The 25,907-nt window shown below is 27.3% G+C and overlaps 1 protein-coding gene across 1 annotated transcript in view; it reads left to right on the forward strand.

Annotated features, from left to right (window-relative positions):
- The first annotated feature begins 623 nt into the window (after positions 1 to 623).
- Positions 624 to 25,907, forward strand: part of LOC107446858 (patched domain-containing protein 3) — a 58,876-nt gene continuing 33,592 nt past the window's right edge. The window contains exon 1 of the mRNA XM_016061632.3: positions 624 to 1,960. Within this exon, the coding sequence (XP_015917118.1) occupies positions 949 to 1,960 (1,012 nt within the window). The 5' untranslated portion in view covers positions 624 to 948. The remainder of the gene's footprint in view (positions 1,961 to 25,907) is intronic.

Here is a 25,907-nt window from a genome sequence, read left to right on the forward strand (position 1 = left end):
ACAAATAATTCACAGTATTTTATTTTTAGAACAAGTCACCAAGCTTCTAAATAATCAAAGAAATCCGCTAAAATAATAAACGCCTTTTCCTTTTTTTTAAGCAATAATCAAATCGGATTCTTCATTAGTTTGTTTATGTAAAGATAAATTGAAATACGAAAATTTTGAAAATCATATTTGCTAAAACCAAAGCAAATAACAATGCAAATTACTGAGAACAGTATTTGAATTTTAGAGCCATTCTTTAATCTTTTAAATAATCAAAGAAATCTGCTATAACAAAAAAAAAATATTTTTTTTTATTTAACAATAATCGATTCGGATTATTCATTATTCTGTTTTTCTTACGATACATTTTGGAAATTAAATTTATCAAAACCAAAATTAGCGTTGATGCAAACAACCCAGCGCAGAATTTGATTTTTAGAACAAGTCATCTTTTAAGTATTCAGAAGAAAAAAAATCCGTTAAAATAATAAACGTGTTTTGTTAATAATAATCCCCGTAATACACTCGAAACAAAAAACCACGCAACCGGAACATATATATTAGAGAGAAAAACAAAACAAAAAAGAAAACGGTAAACTTTTCAAGTAGTCCGGTAATTCATTGGTCGACAGTTAGAGTGACGTCATCGTTCTTACCTGTGGCAGACGATCCGAAATATTCTCCTCTCATTCAGTTTTTCTCTTCGGTTGAAAACCGTAGCACCTATTCTTCAAGATGGATTTGAACTATTTAAGACCCAATTTGAGATGTCCGTAGACACGTGAAAGCGGATATATTATTGTAATTTCAACAACGTTCTATTTTTATAGTAATTACAATTTACTCTGGGATATTTAAGAAGAAAAAAATGGTTTAGTTAATGCAAAAAGAACAATTCTTTATGCTTTAGAATTTTATTGGAATTTTTAAATCGAAATTGGTGAAGAATTCTGGAAAAAAATGTTGTGCAGAGATTTAGCCTGTGTGGACCGTTTTGTGTCTAAATATTTCCGGCACTTGGGTCGAGAAATCGCCAAAAATCCTGGATATTTCGTGATTGTTCCAATCCTTGTGGCTGCTTTGTTTGGATCCGGTTTGCAAAGAATTCGATATGAAGATGATCCCGAATATTTGTTTACACCCACAAACGGACGATCCAAAACTGAAAGGAGAATTGTGGAAACACTTTTTCCAATGAATTCTTCGAAAAACTTCGATTTAGGACGGATAACAAGACCGGGACACTTTGGAAGAGTGATAGTTGTCCCACGGGACGAAGGTTCTGTTCTAAGAAGCGAAGTATTCGATGAAATAGATGAATTGAACATGATAGTTCAGAACTTGACGATCCATTTTGAAGAACGGTTATGGAGATACGAGGACATATGTGCCAGAAAGCTTGGTGGGCATTGTTTCAAAAATGATATCCTGGATTTTAAATATCTTGTTCGAGAAATGGAAGAAAATCCTGATGTGAAAATGACCTTTCCTTTGATGCAAACCCCCAACAAAGTTTACTTTTTAGGGGGAGCATTAGGTGGGGTTGGTATAGATGAGAATAATGTCATTGTAAATTGTAGTGCTGCGAATCTAATGTATTACCTAGACTGGAGTAACCAAAGGGCTGAAAGTATGGCTAGACTTTGGGAAGCTACTTTTTTAGAAACTGTGGATTCTCTGAATGATCAATTTGAATATATATCGCTTGCTATGTTCGTTTCGAATACGTTGACAAAGGAATTGCAAAAAAACACCCAAAGTGTAGTGCCTTTCTTAAGCCTGACACTAGTCATAATGTTGGTTTTTTCGATTGTTACCTGTATGATGGCCGACTGGGTGAAAAGTAAACCTTGGCTTGGAGTTATAGGGTGCATTTCATCCATTATGGGTGTAGGAGCTGCTTTTGGTCTGATAATGTACTTTAATCTGGAATTCATTGGAATCAATTTGGCCGCTCCTTTTCTTATGTTGGGTAAGTGAAATTTTCTCTATATAATTGTTGATTTTAATATGAAAGTAAAGTTCAACTTTTATGTGAAGTTAATGTTAAGTTCAACTTTTTCCCTTTATTTTTTCATAATTGGGAAAATCGCAAGCATGTGTTATATACGTTTTATATACTTTAGATTATATGCATCTGGTATATATGTTTAGTTCATTATATAAAGGCCTAATTGGATCATTCCCGTTTTTTGAGATTGCAGAAACTTTTACGGAATCTAGCAATTAATAGATTTTTTACAAATTGTATACCCTATTCATAACGAAAAATATCTAAAAAATTATTTATAGCCACTCAAAATGAGAAAAAAAGATACTTCCAGAATTCGTGAACTTTAGAATAACATTTTATTAAAACTACGCTTTTGGTACTAGTTGATTCGAAGTATTATACTTTTTAATTAGCATGCTTATTTTTACGTTACATGTAGGATTAATAATAAATCCATTTTTTTAACATAATGGAATAACTAACTCATACTTTTCGAGTATTTCTCGTTGAAAATGCCAATTTATGATATAAGAATCGTAGTATTTTGATCAGATTCCTCTTCCTTTAGTCCTGATTCCTGTTTAAGGAGAAATCAGATACAGACATGTTTGAAAAGAAAGCAAAACACATGTCTAGTGAGGAATCAGTTACAGAATTTCGGCCTGATTTATCTTTTCCCTTTGATCTGATTCTTGTTTAAAAAGGAATCAGTCTCAGAAAAGTATCTCCAAGCAAAAGACATGTTTAAAAAGGAATCAGTCACAGAATTTTGGTCTTTAATGTTCAAGCATTATCAATAAGTACAAGAAAGAGAGGACATTGTCACAGTGGGGCATTGTTTCTATATTTGCTTATTTATTTTCGAGAGTCTATTTGTAAATTGTGTTACTAACGAAAACTACTTAAATAAATTGATTATAATTTTGAAGGGACAACAGTTTTAGAAACAGTACTCGATGCATAAAAGAATTAGAGTAGAAAAAAACACGCGTTTCTTATTAAACAAAGTGACTAATAATATACTGATTTGCTGTATTTTTTTAATAATTGAAATACTATTAATTTTGTTTGAATAATTTGTAAATAAAGAAGTTTCATTTTCTTATTCATTAAGCTATAAAGCATTGGTATATCGAAATGTTCTATGCTTTTGCTGTTTAATTTTAAGATGTGCTGAAGTTTGAGAAGTGAATTTTAAATTTTCTGTAGAGAAAAATTAGCTTTTATCAGTGATGAAAAGAGAAATTAGGTTGAGAACCAATGGGTTAGTCAATTGTTAAGAAAATAGAAAATTTTAATAATAAAAAAAAATAAAAAATATTAGTAAAAAGAAAAGCTTTAATTCCTCACCACGTAATCATTAAAAACGCATCGTTTGTTATGTAGGTTGATTATTATTTTACGAAGATTTATTTTCCTTCAATAGTAAATTTGAGATTAGAAAAATAGTATAATCTCGGTTCAAAATACTAAGTAGTTGAATATTACGTTGTAGCAACAAATTTTTTTTTTTTTATTTAAATAAACTTATCATCAAATGTTGATTGTTTCGTAATTGATGCAAGCGAACGCAATATGTCTTGTAAGAAGTTTAGTTAACCTCTTCACGTATTAAATTATGTCAGCGAGGTTAAATGAATTACCTAGAGCCATTTAGCTGGATTGTTTTGAAATTTGGAACATTCATAATGTTCCAAGTTGTTTTCGGTTGAAATTATCTATTAATAAATCAATATAAAGTTTTAACGTTTTTTTAAAAAAAACTATGAAAGAAATACTTATTTAAAATCACGAAAAATATGAAAAATTAAAAATTTATTTAAAAAAGAAAATTTTTTGGAATTTCAATATTCCCACATCATTGTAAATTCTTTGAAAATCACAAAATACTTTCATAAAAACGTAAATTTTTTGAAATCTTAAAATATTTTCACTAAATTCTTGAAAATAATTAAATATTTAAGCAAGATTGCAATTTCTTTTAAAATCATTATAGATTCCTACAATATTATAAAATTCCCAAATATATCTACAGTACCGTCAACTTTATTAATATAGCAAAGTATTTTCTGATAATTTATTAAAGTTTTTAAATATTTCTACGCTACTGAAGAATACGATTCCTCAAAATCACAATATTTGTACAAGACAAAAAAAAGTAAATTACAAAAAGTAAAAAGTACAGTACAAATAAAATTTTTAAACTTTTTAAACAGTTCTGCAGCATGAATTCTTTAAGGATCACAAAATATATTTTTAAGGCCGTAATTTTTACTACTTGACTTAATTTTTACTTTTAATACCACTTGATTCTTTAAAAGCACAAAACTTCTCTCACAATATCGACAATACACAATATTACAATACTTATTCTTACAATATAGACTTTTTAAAATCCCAATGTTTTTTCAAGATTATAAACTTAGCATGAAATTTGCAATTTTGTAACTAATGCTTGATTGTTGTGAAATTATTTCAGACTATAAGTTAGCAGATAAATTTGAAAATGAGCAACACATTTATTTTCAATTTGCCATAAATTTAAAAAATAACCTTTCAAGGTAATTTTGCTTAAACAGCAATAAACTGTGTTTGACTTGCGATCGAATTGAAAAAAGTTGTCCTTTTAAATTTTATTTGCATATCTATAATTTATTTGCATACTTAAATAATTTTATCTTTCCTTTAGTTTCTATATATTTAAAAATATTTCAATCATGCTTATACTGCATACTGACTTCCATAAATAGTTAATTATTAAATTCCATTTCTTTCAACATAGTTAACAAAAAATTATTCCAACTTGCCGTAACTTTATTTCATTTAAACTTATTATTTTGTCGAAAAATAATTGCGATTCAATTGCTGTTTCTAATAATGTACTAATCTATTTTTTGATTACATTATTATTTGATTGCGAGCATTTTGATTAATTTACAAGAATTGCAAGGAAATGTTCGATTTTCATAAAGAATTTTTTTAATTATCGTGAATTTGGAAAAGTTGATTTAATATTTTCAAAAAGAATATCGTTATTAAAATATTTTTTTGCCTATTATGTACAAATTAACGTAATTTTTAAATTTTAGTTTATTGCAGAAAATAATTTACTATTGAATATTTAAGAAGGTTAGATGCTTTCTTGATTATATATCAAAAATAAGCAAAATTTGCCAGATTAATATTAAAAACCATGGTTATATCAGTAGCTAACTTAGAAAGATCCGACTTATGCAGATATAAATTTACTATTAATCTTCATAATATTTTTTACAAATTTACTCAACCAATTTATAGGCAATGCATATTTTTGTATTAACAGATTGATAATCAAGAAATTTTAACTTTTTGAAATATATTGTATTTTTTCATGGTTAAAATAGTAATCTTGCACAAAATGTAATAAATTTTTCTTTTTGATTTTTAAATTTTCTTTTGATCATTAATGTAGTTCAATTGCGAAGTTAACAATCAAACCAAATTATTTCCCCCCATTTTTCTGAGATTTTCCTGTACATTGATTTCTTTGCTAAAAAGTCGCCCTTCACAAAATTCAATATTTCTTTTCGAGATCATCGACAACAGTCAATTTGCGTGACTCAATTGTGAAGTCAACAATTAAACCAAATTATTTTTTCCCTTATTTAAATACATGTAAGAGGAAATCGTGGCATATGCAGTGGTCAGTTTAATATTGTTCATGCTAATAGGAAATGAGATATAATTTTATTTATGCAACATAAATATGCTAATTTAGTTAACTTATAGCTAACGTATTAATAATAGAAATACAACAGTCAATTTTTCCTATAAATAGGAAAAACTATTTCTTGTCATTTTATTGGTATAGCTATTGTTGCTATTGTATTATTATTATTAGTAGTAGTATTTTTAGTTGGTTATTATCAATTTTTTATTACTTCTGTGTTAAATTATATAAATTTTTAGTTGGAGAGTATTTCAGTGTTGTACATAAAGAAAAACTTTCATTAAATTTATAAATTTTTTTTAATCATTGACGCTCTATTTATTCGATTAATCATTTAATGTTAGCTATTGAAAAAAATTATGAATTCTACTACAGAATTTAGCATGTGAGTAATATTAATTTTCTAATCAGTTACTTATAATTTAGATTAAATCTGAACTTTTATTCAAAACTTTTTAATTTTTTTATTGAATGCAGTGTGAAGTTTATAAAATGTTTGATTTTCTGAGATATTAAATGATCCTAAATGGAAAAAAAATCCTATAAAAATGTTTGGAGATACAAATTTTTTACTTGCTTTCAAAAAAGTACTACTTTTCAATCCAAAATTATCTTTAGGATGTTTAATTATAATAAGGTAGCTATTAAATTAATTAACTGCCTTATACGTATTGTAAATGATTTACATTGTAAATGATTGATTATGAGATACCATGCGTATTATTTTAAATATGCTTCCTTCATAAATATATAATTTAAAAATATATATATGCATTTTTATTCAATGCAATAAAGATGCATTGCAATTTGTTTAAAAAAATTTTCCAAAAATATATATATATATCACATTTAGCAACTTTAAGAAAACTGTTTGTTACTTTTTGTAAGTGGAAATTTCTGTCAAGAAACCAGTTCTGAGGGTGACTTTAAACCTGATCATATCTTAGGTCATCATTACATTGTATGTATATATACAGAAAATCTTTTTCAGCAATTTATGAGGCTCAAATAGGGTAACACTTATGTGCCCTTAAGAATATTTTGCTATTCGTGACAAACCTAAGAATATTTTGCTATTCGTGACAAACCTAAGAGGAACAAAAAAAGAACAAAAAAGATACACACACGTTAAATTATTTTCCTTATTATATATCAGTTATTGAAGGTAGTTTTATACTAATACTTTATAAATGATGTTATATTATAAGTGAAATTTTTATATTTAAAAAAAATTCCTTCATTATTACAGAAAGCCACTTCAATAATACAAAATCAATTTCGGCATAACAAAATCAATTTCGGTAAGGCAAAATCAATTTCGGTGTGGCAAAATCAATTTCGATATGTTAAAATCAATTTCGATATGTCAAAATCAATTTCGGTGTGACAAAATCAATTTCGGTGTGACAAAATCAATTTCGGTGTGACAAAATCTATTTCAAATATAATAAGTGTTTTAATAGGGAACAAGTGTTGTTTTAATAGGGAACAAGTGTTGTTTTAGTAGGAAACAAGTGTTGTTTTAATAGGGAACAAGTGTTGTTTTATTAGGGAACAAGTGTTGTTTTAATAGGGAACAAGTGTTGTTTTAGTAGGAAACAAGTGTTGTTTTAATGGGGAACAAGTCATGTTTTAATAGGGAACAAGTGATTTTTGTTACAAGCTAATAATTTCATCGCACTTTAAATTTATTTAAGGATGCGCTAATAATTTTTAAATGCTTGGTATTTCGCTTTGACCATGATCTCAATAGTCCCCAAGAGGAACACACAGGGTTCACGCAGGACCAAAGGACCTAGCAAATGCTACTACCCATGCATGCAATCGAAATTAAGATTACAATACATAAGAGTGTATGGCAACAGACCAAAAATAAATACAACTAAGAATTTTAAACAAAACTCGTAAAACACAAGCGGAAAATAGCAAATAACAATTTATGGTAATAGATTGTAAATAGATAGGAAAATAAATAAAAAAAATGAACAAAAATTAATTAAAAACTAATTAAAAACTAATTAAAAACTTAAATAAATTTCTTTACGGAAAGAAAAATTATTATATCACAAATAAAATTGAAAAAAGAAATCCTTAAAAAGAAACAATTCATAAGTCGCTGAGAGAAATGCAGTCTCGTTAGATGTGAAGGGTAAAAGCGATAATTGAAACCAAGACCTACAGTAAAAGCTAAAACCTATAGTATAATCACACAATGAATGAAAAATAATACTTTACAGAAAGAAAAATTATCACAAGTAAAATTGAGTAAAAAATCCTTAAAAAGGAGCAGTTCGTAAAAATCACGGAGAAAAATGTGGTTTCTTCAAACAGGGAAGGTAAAAATGATAAATGAAACTAAAACTTACAGTAAAAGCCAAAGCCTACAGTCAAATTATATAGTAAAAATTATAATTTAAATCAAAACCTATTATAATAAGCATCAAATATTAAATTTTAAAAAAAAAGGTAAATAGTTTATAAATGTATAAATAATTTTGTCTCCGCATAAATAGGATTGATTTCATGACTTGTGAACACAAAGTTGTTCCCTTGATTAATTTTTCATAGGATAAGGATTTAATTTGCATAATTCATATTTTATGCTAATATTTAAAGATTAGAATGCTCTTCGCACGATTTTGGAAATTGATTGAATTTTCTCAAAACAGCCCACATTCTTAAGTTCTCTAAAAAGTGACTAATGCATATAAAAATTTAATAAATCATATTTTTGACTGCATTTATCGTTCTAATTTGTAAACAACATTAGAGATTTATCATAATCAATAACAAACTATATATATTCAAATGATTCTGAAGATTTTGAATTTCCTCAAATACATTCATTTATTCAAAAATACATCGTCGCTAAGGCTGTGCTAGACACGAAAAACGGATAATATGAAATGCTATTGACAACCCGATAAGTCAAATTTAAAGTAAAGTTATTTTAGCAATAAATTTAACTGTAGGAAAATTGAGTGAGTAATTATGGTCAGTGAATATAGATGCCTCTACTATAAAATTCGGGAGGGGCAGCACTAATATCTGCATAATATGGAACATAAATTAATTGCACAAATTGAAATTTTGAATTCCTCAAAAATTCAAATTTTACGTGATTTGTTTAAATAAGCGCTACCTTAACATGGTGTAAAAAATTGGAATTTTAACTAAAGCTAAAAAATAAATTCATCAAAATTTTAAAGCAAACCTATTCGGTAAAGATATTCTATTTAAGCTTCAAAGGATATTCTGCCTCATTTTAATTTAACAAAGAAAAAGAAAAAAATCGGCAGTTGGAGATTGAGAAATTTTTCACTGCTCAATTCGTGATTTTTAAGAGAAATGTGTTTTCAGAGTCCATTTAAATCGAAATTTTATTGCTTGGTTTACGAAGTGATGTCCCCTACTCCTTCTATATAATTCTACAGATTTCGAGTCACTATGACAACCAGTTATAAAAGTGCAATTTCATAAGAAAATGAACAATAACAAGAATTAAAAATACTTCATAACTTTTGTTTCTCAAAAGTTACTTTTTTTCTCTTTTAAATTCCACATTTAATACGATTAACCTTTTATATCTCCAAGAGAAAGAACCTTTTTTTAATTTAAAATTTAAAAAAATTCACAGTAATAAAATTTTATTCTCAGCTTTAATATTTTCTTTAAAATGCAGTTACAATTTCACAGAAATTTTTGTTCAAATTTCCTTTAAGAATCTCTTGATATAATTTTTTTAATAAATGAGTGCAAAAAATTCAATACTTATGACTAACGGGAAGTATTTTTTAACGTCTATTTAGTACATATAGTTTCATACAAAAATATTAACTTTCGACTTTTTCCCGTTACATTTGAGAAGTTTTGTCTCAAACTGGAAAACAAAATTTGTAAAAATGCATAGCTTCAATCCCGTCAACGCAGATGGCACTCCGGTGTCCCTTTTATATATTTATATTTTATTATTTTCTATATTTTTTTCTGGTGCTCTAATTACAAGCAAAATTATATTTTGGTATTTTTTTATTATAAAAAAACAGTTGAATTGTTTCTAAAAAAATCTGATAGATTATTCGAATTATATTTGTATTAAAATTTAAAATCCAAAAGTAGTAAGAATTTTTTTTTTCATTCATATTCAAAAATTTATCAATTGGAGAAATTTATAAATTGTAAATTGGAAAAATTTCAATAATGAATAACTCTTAGATCTAAATAACTGTGAGCAAATTAGAAAAATTATTGTTTGGAAGATTTTATACTTAACGCAGAAAATAACAGCTTCATGTTGTATTTCACACTCATAAACTATTAAAATGCTTAACATAATAATTTTTACCTATTTTGACCTTTGGCAGTATCTGTTGGTACATGTAAAATGCAAGGCACACAATTGAGATCATCCAATCACAATTTGAGATATAAAGCACGTGATATTTTACATTCTTTACTACATTTTTAAGACATAATTATGCCACTACAATTCTGTAATCAACGGTTCATGATAAGTAGCTAAGAGTATAAAATTGCCTGTTTTCAGATATTTGATTAGCATCCCTGTTATTATGCAATTAACGTAAAAATAATTCGGGTTTTATTAGTTTAAACTAGATTTTAAAACATTTAAAAAGTTAGAAACGTGCACTTTTAAATTACTTAAAACTAAAAATTGCGCATTTTATTGCTTTTTGAGAACGAAATCATTAAGCTCTGAATAGCTAGTGCTATTTATTTCTCTTAATCTAAAAAAGCAACATCTCTATTTTTTTGTCTTTTTCTGAAAGAAATTATGCTCTCTAGTAGTACTATAGCATCAAAAGTTTGATAAATACAAAAAATCAAGAAACTCAAATCAAAAATTTAACCTAAAATCCAAAACAGCTGGGATATAACAGGTCTCCTGTTATATAAGGTTCTGAATAATAATACAGGGTTATTCATAATTCCCTCCGCCTGTAAACGCCATTTTTCGTAACTACAACTGGCTTCAGTGGTACATGTTACTGCCCTCTACCGGCAACTGCTTAAATTAAAACTTGAATACTTTCAGAATAATTTCATATGTTCTTTTTTGCCATATTCGTCTTCGTTTTTTTACTATAACGCTTCGAAACCCCGGATGGAATTATGAATAACCCTGTACTTTTCAATATAATTTTATAATAAAGAGTAAGAAAAAATCAAAAAATCAAAATTATTGTTAAATGGTTTTTAAAAATTTTATTTTATAAAAGCGTTTAATGGCCACATTTGGCCAGACATCTGGCCGTATTCGGCTTGCGATCCGCCTTTCACATGCTTTTATAATGTGACGAGTGCAGAGAAATAAACATTTCGTAACCTTAAGTTATCCTCAATAAGTCATGCTCATTGACTGCATCATTTATTGCTATGTTAAACACTTCCTGTTTATAAACAACATTCAATATCGATCATAAAACTTGTATAAATATTTGAAGTCAATTCTCTTTGCGTCTGTCAATAACTTACACAATACAATAGAAACGACCATGTAGCGAAAACTCATAATTTTGACTCAAAATTTCGTTTCCCTTTAGTGGTTATAGACCTCTGGAAACAATAAGATCACGATTTCTTCGCCAATTTTTTGTTTTCTTCAAAAATTTGCGGAAACATTAAGAAACAGAAGGCAATCTCCGAGCGGTTGTTTGTCTACATAACAAATCATCTTCTGCTGTGATATGGTGTCCATGGACACTGAGTGAAACAACCTTTTGTCTTCAGTTCTAGCCCATCGCCAATAAATGGTTCGTGATCGCTTTTATCGCATCATCCTAAAGATTTTTTTTATACTTTCAAGTTCGTAATGTTGCAAAAGTACTGCTGGAAGGTTACATTAATTGCGATTGCATTTTTATTGAAGATAATAACGCGGCGACGTAAGACAGTTTTTTACGTAATTTTTGTTAAGAATTGTGAGTTTTTTGTCTTCTTTTGTAACTGTTACGATCTTAGAAACCTTCGGGTTTTATTTGAGTATCTTAGCAAAGTGTTATTTGTTAGAGTGGTCGTAATTATCAAGGTTTTTGTTTTCATTTATGATTTTAGACTTGTAGCCAGAATTTCGATTACGAAAGTTATGTTTTATTGGTTTAATTTCGACATGGGTTTATAAAACATGAGTTTCATAGTTGTTTTTATTCATAACTAAAGCTTATTTGATTTTCAAATTTTGAAAAATAAAATCTCGTAAGGTTTTACCTTGAATTTTAGCTCTCAATATTAAAATATATTAGCGTCATTTCAAATTATTTTGGCCGTATTCATTTGATGTATGCATACAAACAATGTTAAATTTAACTTCGTAGAATTTTTTTAAATGAAGAATGATGAGCAAAATCTGAATTGCTTTTTGATATTTTTATGAAAAGCAACTATTGAAAACAAACTATTAGAGAAAGAATAATCGAGCTGATTGATATTTAAATTAATATTTTTATTAAAATAAAAACTGGCAGTTCATTCAGTTCAACGCAATTTAATCAAAGTTTTACAATTATGACTTATAGATTAAATAAATACAACTTTAAATAAAATAATGATCTTAACACTGATTGTATTTCAATTTTAAAAAAAGGTTTTTTTTATGGTATGCTCGTTTTATATTTTTTCAAATTTTCAAATTTTCTTTTGAAAATTTTTTATATATATATTCCTTTTAAAATAAACTAGCTCAGTATATTTTAATCTTTGTTGTTCAAATTTTTTTTTTAAATTATTCAATGGGAAACTATGTTTTAACATTTAATTGCGACTGTAAATCTTTTTTAAACTAAGTATGCTTCGACAAAATCCTTTTTTTTTCTTACTTCACCCTAATGCTAATACCACTCAAATATGTAAATTTCCCGAAGTAAATCCAGATTAAGTAGCAAAATATCAAAATTTTACTTGGCTCGCAGTGCCTTTAAATTAATCAATTACCTTTGAAATAAGTAACAAACAATAACCATACAAATTGGTTCGGTAAATCTGTCACTATCGATTTTACCATACATGAAGTTATCTGATACATTATAAAAATATTTTTCAATAATAAAATTTTATAATTTTGCTCGGCTCTCAAAATGCTGAAATCAATCTATAGCTATTTAAACAAGTTTCAAGTCATGACAAGACATGATTTGATTAAACCAACGGACGGGTAATTTAAATGCAGTCAGTATCGATTTTACCATACGCCGAATCATCGGATACATTAGAATAAAAAGTAGGACAGCTCCACAGGGGAAAATGAAATGCTTGAGTAACTCTGCATCTCTTCTTAACAGCCTATATTTCAAGTTTTGCCTACTTAATCTTAGTTCCGGAACTCGGCATTCAAGAAATTCTATTTTACTTATTACGTGGGAAATAAAACTTTCCAAGTTTCTCAAAACTGTACCCTTAATATAATTTTTTTTTCTTCATATCAAGAAAGTATTTTGTAGATAGCATATATTTCTAAAACTTTCTAATTATTTTTGAAGCAAAATTGTCTGGTTTTTTATTTAATATGAGTAAGATGATATTGCATGTTTTCGCTTACAAGAACATTTTATTTGTGCTTGCGCCAGATCTGTTTTGATTGCATCAAAATAGGGGAGAGGTGACAGAAAAGATTTAATTATGAGATTTGCTGGCTTTTTGAGCACTGGATAGATATCAAATTCCAATATTGACCATTGCTTGTGTTCGTGAGATTTCTTTTTAGTCTTCATTAGCGTGCTCTGAATGTATCATATTTTGTGTGATACTTATCTTTTCAATTACTGAAACTACTTTATAACCGCTGTTGAACAACTGACCCATTTTTGGGTTTACGACTAACACTGCACAACTCCGTAGCCTTGATAGTTTGAACCCAACCCAAATGACAAAAGAACTCCTTAATCAAGCATTGAAACAAATTAGCTTTCGCTAAGAACTTTTTGATGGAACTAACCTGTATTTGCGTTACATCGTGATGAAAACCTCCAACCATTTTAACTCATAATCCGTCTACCACTGAGGATATTTTACATCAGCACTGGTCAGTGCTAACAGGGAGCAGAATTTGTATCAACCAGTTGTCTCAAGAATTCGAACTTGCGTCACCTATTCGGGAGACGAGCAAGCTATACCCTGAATCAACGCGACTCAATTGAAACTATTTTATATAACCGAAGTTGAACATGCGAATAACAAAATTATAATTGACGCTAATGATGCTAAATTACCATATCACTACTGGTACTTCTAATATTGTAGTAATAGGTACCTATTATACTAATATAGGTATTCGGGTAAAGTAGTAAAAAGTTATTTCTATGGGTTTTTTACGGCTTACTCGTATTGGAATTATGACAAAAATTTTGTTTCCCAAAATTGTTTTCAATTTAATGTAATTGATATTCTAATTGACTTCTCATTTAAGATGTACATTTTATGTATGATTTTACAATTTCGTGTGAATAAAAAGAAAAATGTCAAATAAGTGAAAAATAATTTTTGAGTTTTTGTTCTTCACAGTAGGTCAGTGTTTCCCAAACTTATGACTTTTGTGTACCTCTTCTAAATTTTTCGTAGCACTGTGTACCACTAATAAAAAAATGAATGCATTTTTTACTACAAAAAAATTGCACAAAAATTAAAAATCACAATTGACTGTTGACACCACTAATTATTAACTGTTAACTCTGCAAAAAAATAGTCAATAGGAAAATACGTCATAGTAAATTTTCATGGCTAACTTTTTTTAAATAAAATTTCTTGATAATTTCGTTTGTTACAAGATATTTCGCATAAGAACGCGTACCCCCTCTTAAATGTTCCCATACGGTGGTACGCGTACCACACTTTGGGAAACTCTGGAGTAGGTTAATCGACGGAAAAGAATTATTTCAAGGGCAGCAGGTTTTTCACGAGTACTGTAGGCTTATTATATATCAAAGGTATTTATCTTGTACTCCTTAATGTTAAGTTAGTACCCATAGTGGTAGTATCTTTTAGTATTATTATTCATTAAGTATCTTGTAGTCAAAACAATTTAAAAAAAATTATTTTTGGTTCATAGAACAATTAAATTTAAAAAACTATGATTTACACCGTCATTTCAGCGCTTTCACATCAAATTGTTTATTAATACTGTTTTCAGGTGGCACTTTACAAGTTTTTGCAATTTTCTTTTGAATAAAAGTCCATTATACAGAAACACATTGCTGCCTCTTAGGAAATATTCTTATTTTTCACAATATCGATCTTCAGAACAATTTAAAAATGAGGCTTAAGCAGTTAAATAATTAAATTTGGTTAATTTAGAAGAAAATTTTATTACGTTTTATTTTACAAGTTATATTATGTCTCCTACTGTCTAATAAATTATTCTTACCAGCAAGCATGCACGCACAATTGCGTGTATTTTGTACATTGGGAAATGTTTTCAAAGATTTAATATTTCATTTCGGTCATTTAGATATTAATATATAAGTATTTACGACACAACTAAATTATCTATTCATATCTTATTAATAAAAATTAAAATTAAAACCTATTCGGATCTTTATTTTTTGATATTTTACGGTATAGTAAAACCAGGTTTCTCTCCGTTCACCCACTTAAGGTTATTTTTTGATCAGCTTTTCATAAAACTTTTAAAGTGAAAGTTTCGTCCAATGACTTAAATGTAAGATTTCCTGTTGATTATATTTGTGATACATAACTCAGAATAAAATGTATTCTTAAACTGCAATCACATGAAAAAAATATATTGTTCAAATTAACTAAAATAATACAGCGCTAGAAAATAAACTGAGTTAAAAACAATTATTCTATCGTGATTCAAATTCTCTGGTGATAGTAAGTAATCAATTATCTGTGCAGTACATAGTTACTACCATAATTAGTATCAGTGCAAGATATTGGGTTGTTTCTGAAAATAATTTAATTCTTTTAATAAAAAGGGATGACTATTTTATTTAAATGAATAAATATATTTAATCAAGTACTATCCATTCTGGTTCAATATCTATTGTGAAAAGGAATGACTATTTTATTTAAATGAATAAATATATTTAATCAAGTACTATCCATTCTGGTTCAATATCTTTTGTGAAATGGGATGACTATTTTATTTAAATGAATAAATATATTTAATCAAGTACTATCCATTCTGGTTCAATATCTTTTGTGAAATGGGATGACTATTTTATTTAAATGAATAAATATATTTAATCAAGCACTATCCATTCTGGTTCAATATCTTTTGTGATAGAATTATATTGCTACCAATAACACTCGCAAGACTATTACGTTCGATGTCGATAGTGATAGTGTTATATCGTTACCAATAACACTCGCTATATTATCGTTGATATCGATGGTGATATAATATTATCGCTACCTATAATTTCTTATACTATCGTGTTTGATGTCGATAGAGGTAGAGTATTATCGTATTCGGTAATCGTAATATTCCTCGTGTCGTCCTAATGGAAACGTTGTTGTCGTGCATTCAATATTTATTACAAGGGAAGGTATTCACGATAAATCGTAAGAGTAATTTTTAAAAAACTTAGTATTAAATATTTCACGAATTATCGACGAGTAGAACATTCATATATTTAAAAATATAGAATATGAGCGATTGAGTGATTAATATTGATTATTGAATATGAACATATAAAATATAAATTCGCCTTATTCAAAATTGTTTTAAAAAAAAACTTCATCCGATTTTCCATTTCGAAAAAGAATGAAATTTTTTATTAAAAAAAACAGTAATTTCATCAGATTTTTCATTTGAAAATCGAATGAATTTTTTTTAAAGTTATGAATATTTTAAAATTTTATTTTCAAATTGTTAAATACTTCCTAATTTTTCGTGAAAAGAAAAGAAACATTGATTCGTTGGCAGTTTCGTTCCGTAGGACGAATAGTAATAAGTGGTTACCATAGTAACATGTTTAAGTGTTAGATGATGCATACGTGCGTTAATATTGTATGTAAATTTGTACTATATCCTGGAATTGTCTTTTTCAAGAAAGTCTCTCTATATTTCATAAGTAATGAATACTATTCTATATTCAAGGCTGCTGCTTAAGGAAGTTGCTCTTCTCATGTTCTTATTTATAACTATAGCTGTTCTGTCATGTTTTCCACCTAGAATCAATGAACTCTAAGATAAGTTTGTTTCTGCAGAATATTAAAAAATGTGTATGAAATGCGCTTTATTATTCTTCTAAAAACTAAATTTTATTATCTTTGTAAAGATAATTTTAAGAGAAATTTTAAAAAAAAATTGACTGTACTTTCACAAAATATTTTATTGTAAAAACTGACTTTGGAAAAGAAATATTATTGTAAAACTGACTTTTTACAAAATATTTATTTCAAATTCAAAATATTTATTTTAAAATCACTTCTCAATTTTCTTTTTAAATAAAGATCCAATTAAAAAATACCTAATAATTGATTTACAGCAGGTTATTTTCAATTAACAACGTAAAAAGTTTTTATACTTGCAATAAATTTGGCATTATTTTTTTTACTTAGAATTTTCCTTTTTTTAAATTTGTGAAAGATTTGTTTGATTTCAACATTTTCTTAAAATTAATCTCCATTTAAATGTGGTTAGTAAATGACATTAAAATTGGACACACAAATCGATGAAATCGACGATATGTAAATTTTTAGTTTAATTGCTCTCTGGATTAATTTATTTTTTAACAGAGGCTGATAAGAAAAATAGCTTTTGTTCCCTTTCTGGATTCTACAATTAATTTTTTCTGAAATTGTATTTGAAGTGTTTATAATTAAGCTAGGTATATAAAGATATCCACGGTTTCAAATTTAAAGTTTTCAACTATCATATAATCATAGTAATTGCTGGTAATCTTAGTTTTTTCCATATATTTAAAGGTCATAGTTAAAGGTTAAGAACATATTAAATAAAATAAAACAACAATACATCCTGTTTTCATGCATAAATTAACATTTGCGATTTCACGGCAAAATGTTATCGCATTTTTTAAATAACTGTTGTGTAAACCGAATCCGAATTCTAATTTCAGCTTTAATAAAATAACACAATTTTCAATGTAAACTGCAATTGAAAAATAACATTTAGTGTTTTATGTATAAATTAAGACCTTTTTAAATTCACGACAAAAATTTAATCGTATTTTTAAACAATAAAACTGTTGCGTAAAGTTTATCTAAATTCAAACTTCAACTCGAGTTAAATTGTAAAATTTTCCACTCATTCTCTAAGAAAAAATTAACCTTCTGAGTTATATGAATAAGTTAACATTTTTAATTTCACGGCCAAAATTTATTCATCTTTAAAGAAAAAAAAATTAATAAAATTCTGCTTGAAGCAAAACTGAATTCAAATTTCAGTTTTAATTAGGTTATAAAAAGAAATCATATTAAAGAAAATACAATTAGAATCTGTAGGCAACAATCACCGCGTTTAGTTCTTCCGCGCGTTAGGTAAAGAAACCAGTTTGCAAAAACAAAAAGAAAAACAATCTGACCCAACAGCCCGACTGACCCAGCGACACATGTTTCGGAAGTAAACTAAGCAGAAAGTAAACTTCCCAATCAGCCCACCCCTAAGTCTAGGGTGTTCCTCCCGAACACTGAAACGCTGCAGGGAAAATAAGGTTACGGCTGATTCGAATTCTTGCAATGTTAGAAAATAATTTGATTGCTATTTGCTTCAGGATATGTATTGTTTACTATGATCATACTCATCGTTTTCCCTAGTTGTATTTTATGCATATGTATAATTTCAAATTGGAGGCACCACCCCTGCTCGCTCCGCTCTCCATTCTTCTCATTCATTGAGTGTTTCTAATTCATTATTGTTTTTGTTGAAGTCGGTATTGTCATTAATTAGTTAATAAAATATTTCAAGTAAGCGCATTTTGCTAATATGCTATTCGTATTGAAATGAATTGTTGACCTGGATTTTTCAAATAATCAACAGCACTCTAAGTATAAACAAAATGTGCTACGTAATAAGAAAAGATAAAAGTATTTTCACTCGCTAGCTATTTATGATAACCTTAATGTCATTAAAAAAATTTCTGTCATTTTTTAACTTTTAAATTCAGTTTTTTCAGATTTTTAAGAATTTTAATATAAATATTAAGATACTAAATCCGACAATATCTAATCTCTCTTTTTTATTACTTTTGACATTATCTCAAGTGGGAAGGTATAAAATGTATAAAATAAAGATCACGAAAGAGAGAAATAAAAAAAATTACAACATGCATAAATAATCATTATTTAATACAAAAAACGTAAGGAAACGTTAAAAAAAAAGCATTTAAAATAGCAATATTTTTCAAACAGATGGAGTTTTGAGAAGAAAAAAAAAGTAAGTTTCATAAAATAATCATTTTAGCACGTTAAATTTCAAACCTTTAGGTGCGCTTTTGAGGGCTGAAGAGCGGCCTGTTGGGTATTTTTCACTACAAACTTAAATAAATAGTAAGAAGAAATTAAGGAGAATTGTGAAAATAAAAGCATTTAAAATTTAAATACCTTTCAAAAAGGTGGAGGTTTTAAAAAAAAACTTATTGATAAATTTCATAAAATGATCATTAGCATGTCAATTTTTCGTTGCATTTTTGGGGGCTGCTGAGTATCCTGCAGGGTATTTTTTAGTTAGTTTAACAGTTGCTAATTTCAAATGCCTAAATCTTCGGTTTCTGCGCAAAAAAAAAGAATTTTCGAAACTTTTCATTATTTTTGCATAAAATATATTTAAAATAATGTTCAACGCTGGAATTTAATGCACGGCAAGTTCCCTGCAATCTTAATAAATTTTTATATTGAACTATAGTATCGAGTAATTAAATTTAAGAAATACTAGAATGTTTATTTTGCCAATATATTAAAAGTTACAGCAAATTTGAACCACATTATGGATCAATACGAACCCAGATTTCGAACAGTATATCCAACTAAAAAATATTTTGTTGATTGAAAATCATTTCTTGTAATACTATAAAATTTTTTGTTCTTAAATATACTTTAGAAAGATATTTTTATTCAAAAATATCTGCATGAATATTAATTTTTTAACCTAAACTTCACAAAAGGTACTGTTCAAATATTTAATGCCTATTCGTATCGAAGTAAAATAAAGACGATATTATATGCGATCGTCTAGAAAGGAAATTATCTTAAGACATAAGCATCAGTTCATTAGATCCAAAGTTATTTACTTGTCTCAATTTCTGAAATGAAGGAACTATGATTATATTCAGTTTCCTCATGCTACATCTCTATACTTACAAGATTCTTTCAGTCCTAATATTTCAAACATGCAGTAGTTTAACTTCCTGAAGAAATTCCAGTGAGAGTTGACCCACAAAATAAATTGATGCAACAAGTTCCGGAGAAAATCGTTTGCACTTTATTGTTGTTGTATATTTATTACTTTGAAGCATTGCGCTTTGGATGAAAGGATTATAGGATTTTGAAATTTCAAAAATGGTTAATAAAATAAATGTTAGATTTTTCATTTTTGTCTTGTTTTAACAAATAATTGAACTTAACGTCTAACTGGTAAACAGTTATAAGAAACAAACACTTCTATTTACCTTCTAAATTTATTAGAAATAATCTAAAATTTAACTGCAAAAAAAATTAATTTAGGTGTTCACTAAATTTCATTAATATTTAAATCTAATATTTTTCCAATTTCTTCACATAAATAATTATAACATTAAATTGTTGAAAAAAAAGATTTATAGCAAATTGGAAATTTTTAGAAAAATAGTAAATGTAAGCGAAAAACTTCTCGAAAATTCATATTAAAAATTTATTTTAATTATTACTATTAATGTTTAAAATTAAAATTAAAAAAGTTCTTCTTTAACTCACAACAAAAAAATTTTTTTGTCATGATTGTTTTTCCTATCCCGAGAACTTTAATGTAAGCTAATGTAAGCAATAAATAGTGTTAAAAACATAATTAAATACTTTCGTATAATTAAAACTTTCAAACTAATGTGAATAATGATATAAAATTTTTAAAATTCAGAATGATTCAGAATTTTTAACGATAAGTTCTGTACATAAAAATGTATCTAGTTTACTTCAACATAAAAAATGGTGGAAAATTTGTTTACAATTTTGTTACTTTTTATATTATCTTTAACTCGTGTTATTGCAACTTAACTTAAATTAGATTTTTTATTAGTATCTAAATTTGTTTTATTTTAATATTTTTAACAGAAAATACAGAAATTAAAATCATTCTTAGTATACAACAATTCTTTGATTAATGGAATTTTGAAACTTATAATTGTCAGCTATATTTGTGCGCCTTTATTTCTCTACATTTTTATGGACGCAGTCACTGAAGAGCCCAATTTGAATATAAAAATAATTGAACTTAAAAAGTTCTTAAAGTTTAAAAAGTTTATTTTATAATCTTCCTTTTTTTTAGCTACAAATTTCAAATGTTTTTTTTTCTGACATGATATTTAAATCATTGAATAATGGGGTCCTTTCAAGTATTACGTAAGCAAATTATAGAGAAAGGGAAATATTGAAATTTATTGGGGTGAAATCATGAAAGTTTTAAAGTTAAACAACATCTTAAGTAAATTACAATCTTGAGGTAATAATTTTCTTTAAAAAGAAGATTACGCATTATTTAAACAGCCCTAACAGTTTTTACTTCAAATTTTAGAAGAATTTTATAAACATTCCTATAATGAAAATTTGTTTACAAAAATATTTGATATAATTTTTCAGACTTTTGGAACGAAGTATAATTTGTTCGAAATTCGAATTACGATGTTCGACTTTACATTCGTCGTCGTCGTCACTGGATTAAGACAAATGTTATCAGGCAATCGCTAAAGTAGGAAGTAAAAAAAAAAAAAGTATAGCATTCACCAAGTGACCTTGAATTCCATGATTCGTAGCAGGTCAATGAATCGTTAGCAAGCCGGTATTCTTTTTCTTTACTTTTTTATTTACGGAAAAACACCTTTCACCTTTTATTTCCTGAAAGAATTTCACTTGAATGATTTCTTTCTTGGGATGCCCTATAAAATATCACTATTATTCGGTAGAATATCTATCTCTATTGAGCAGAATATCACTATTGGGCAGAATATCTGTATTATATAAAGACAATTTTATTTAGGGAAGGAAATGTGAATAATGTGAAGCCTTTGCAATAAATAAATAGTTCTTAATCATTGTAAAAAAAGGAAATGTTTGATAGATTGAATGAAATAATTTCGTCCTTTTTATTATTACTATTTCACTAATTACGCTAATTATGCGTTTCAGTATTATTAAAAGTGTAATTAAGCTTTTTTTATTGAATTGATTGAAACTTCGCTAATGATTCAAACGTTATATCGTGTTACACGAATACCATAGAGAGGTTAATATTGCACTAAAACTAGTTACTTTGGAATGGTACATGGGTTTGGAATCGTGTACACTGGTATTCTGAAGTTAGGTTTTGACAAAATTAGTTCAAATAATATCTCGTAACTGAAGTTTAAGCGGAATACATGTAAATGAAACATTTCAAATTTCGTCTTCTGAAACTTAAAGAGTACATATACAAAATAAACATTTCAAATTTTCTTTTGAGGCTTAAAATGAATACATTTAGATAAATCAGATGTATTTCAGATAAACGGGAATGTAGCTAAAAGGTAATCTGAATGAAGTGAAAAACTTAGAATAATTAGATTTGAAAATTAACCGACAGTTAAGTTTTGCTAGAGTTGATCTTTTTCTAGTATTAGTTACGTCAGTAATATTTGATTTTCATTTAAGTTGATATTCTAAAAATTTCGGAGGGCAATTGACATCTTAATTAAGTTTAATTTTCAACAATTGATTTTACTTAAAATTGCAGCACTTCTATGAGAGGATAGAATAACGAGCATATAATTATGTTACTCACTCTTCGTGGTCTATGTTACTCACTCTTCGTGGTCTATGTTACTCACTCTTCGTGGTTTATGTTACTCACTCTTCGTGGTTTATGTTACTCACTTTGTGTGGTCAATGTTACTTCTATAGTTATCCCCTCAGAAGGTTTATCTTTGGATAAATATGGGTTCAAAGATTCTCTAGCGTTTGTCTCCCTCTCCTTTTTTGTCTATTTTTCGTCTTTTTAATACCGTAAGAGTTTGTTACATTTCTATCGTAGGTACAATTTGGCCCAGCATAGCCGCATTCGACTGCTGTACCATTAAACCATACATTTAATTCTTAACACATAGTATTAATCCCCATTTTACTTTGTAGATTAAAACTGCTGTTTAAGCAATTTGATCTTATTTTTTGCATAAAAATCTTCACTATCAACCGTGTTTTAAAAAAAATTGTTTTATTGTAGTCTGAAAGTACTGCAAGGTTGTAGAAGTATTTTGAAAACAAATTAAAATAGAAAAAATTCTCAGGTTTCTTTTCAAAAATTTTAGAATAATGTTCTAAGACTTGATATTCTAAAATGAACTTGTATTGAAAACACCGCAAAGCAATGAGCCGTTTTTAATAGCCACTGAAGCCACGAGACCGTAATCCCGAACGAAATTAACGCACGACTCATTTTGAAAGCCACGCACGAATGAAAATCAGTCGGGAAGCAGATTTATAAAACAATTGTCTAATTGAGAACATCTAATGAGTTCTTCCGCATTTTTTCTAATTCTTTTAACAAATCGATTCTTAATCTTTCTCAAAGATCAGAAGATGATTATTTGTTTCTTGAACAATGCTTTTTTTTAGTATAAATTGAATGCGGGTTTTTTTCGCGCACTGTTCATGAAACAAAATATAAATGAAGAAAAAATGATATGGAATATCTTAAAGCAAATCAGTAAAGGTAACTAAGATATAAGTAATGTGCATTTTTTAAGATACATAGAACAACTATGTTGTTAATAGTCTTGATCCAATAAATTTGTATTTATATGTTTATAAGGGAATTGTATTTTTGAGGTACCTGCCAGGGGTCTGTCCAGGCCGAATTTGCTACCGTTTAGCGGTACCTTACAAATTCAATTTTATTTAAAACGGTAGTTTCACGAATTCAACTTTACGAAAAACGGTAGCTTCACAAAATACTTTTCCTTAAAATTTTGTATCCGTTAAGAAACATTAAATCTATATTTTTACCATGTTTTTGTGTTGATATTTTAATATAATTTTTAATTTTTTACAAATTATGTCTAAATTTTCACAAAATAGGTAACTTTCATAAAAACCTAGACAGACCCCTGCCTGCACTGAGCCATCAATTTATTGTAATTACATGAGTTTTATGTGACGGAGTAGTATTGCCACTAGGAGACAATTTAATACAGGTTCGTTAGGTACTACACATTATATGGGCAGATCTGTAAAACCTACAACTTTTGATAATAAAAAAAAATAATAATAGGCACACTATTTTTACACCTCCAGAATTGTTTGAAAATGTATAAAATATCAGAAAATAATCGTGAACATCGAAAATTCTGATGCCCTTATAAGTATAAACGAAAAATAAAAATTTTTGAACTGATTTTTCTAGGTTTATAATCACAAATTGTCATTCGGTGAGGTTACAGTTACGATGTCGTACCGTAATCAGAAGCAGATCTAAAAAGTAAATGTTAAAATCAATCAAAATTTCGATCACGCGTTTGTCATTGCCTAATTTATTTTCTGTGTTGTGTGCATCGTATTGCGTTGTATTTGAGTAAAGTTTTCGATCTATTCTCTAAGATGTCCAGACCGTGACCCTGACAAACCGTATCCTCAGGATTAATTAATTGAATTTAACATATCAGAACTTAATTTTTTCCCTATGTTTTACTAATTGAAGATATTTTTTGACTGAAAATAATTAAAGTAAGCCTTTTTATACATTTTATAACAATTTAAACTTTTTCAATTGGTTTATGATACTAATAATTTTTGATGAAAAATAAAGGTTAAATATGGATGAAATTATTAGAAAGAAAAAATTACTGAATAGAAGAAAAATTGGTTCAATAAGTTTATATGTTTATTAAATAAATGATACTTTTGTCGTTTTTTTGATTTTTAAGGAAATGTATATAAACCTAGAAAAATTAGTTCAAAAATTTTAGTTTTTTGTTTATACTTATAAGGGTATCAAAAGTTTCGATGTTCACGATTATTTTGATATTTTATACATTTTCAAACAATTCTGGAGGTGTAAAAATAGTGTGCCTATTATTTTTTAATATAAAAAGTTAAAGGTTTTAGAGATCTGCCCATATACAATGTGCAAGGATTATTTTAAATGAGAATTTAGCACAAGACAATTCTATAATTGTGTTCAAAAATTTTCGATTCGTTTAAAAAATTCTCTGGATTAAGTGACATTGGCCAAAATTAAAATGGACATTAAAGGAACTTCATTAAAACGCGAATACAAAAGTTTCAGATGAAAAAGAAGAATCTTAATTCAAAGTAATAATAAAACTTCTATATAAATAAAACTTGATGATATTCAAAATGAATATTGTAATATTTGATAACTTATAACTTAAGACTTACTTTGAAATCGACAATAAACTTTAAATATATATTTTTTAAACTGAAAAAACTATCTGCAAATCCGATTCCCGAGTGAAATCTTAAGTACTTACCGTGTTAGTACGCATTTGATATATTTAAACTGTAAATTTAATTTTATATAATGAACGTTTATAAATTTTTTTTTCTTTTGATTTCATGATACATTTTCAACTTCGCTCTCCCATTGTGAGCTGGCTGTTCATAAGCTGAGGGTTTTATGCTAATTTTATCTTTCCAATGATTATTGTCGAAGATTCCATTGAAAAAGATGCATGGATAGCTTTTTTTTATTTAATGATTTATTAACAAATTTGTTGGTCTGTAAATCATCAGGTTAGCTCGTTACTAAAATATTTTCCCCTAAAAGCCGCCGAGTTATGTATAAAGGTTTTTTTAGCATTTTTTTAAAGTTTTTTGTAATAGTTAAAACTTATTTTTATTTTTAAAAAATTCTTTTATTTTATGTACACTAAGAATTTTCAATGGAATTATTTTAATTTTATTTTCTTGTATAGATAAGATGTATAAAGCAGGTTTATTACGAACTTCGGGCTCTTATATTTTTGTATATCTTGCTTTCAAACCATTAATTAAAAGCGCGTTCCTAATTGTTTTATATTTTTAAATCACTTTCAAAAAAAT

The sequence above is a fragment of the Parasteatoda tepidariorum genome, chromosome 10 (assembly GCF_043381705.1).
Source record: "Parasteatoda tepidariorum isolate YZ-2023 chromosome 10, CAS_Ptep_4.0, whole genome shotgun sequence".
In the NCBI taxonomy this organism is placed as follows: domain Eukaryota; kingdom Metazoa; phylum Arthropoda; class Arachnida; order Araneae; family Theridiidae; genus Parasteatoda; species Parasteatoda tepidariorum.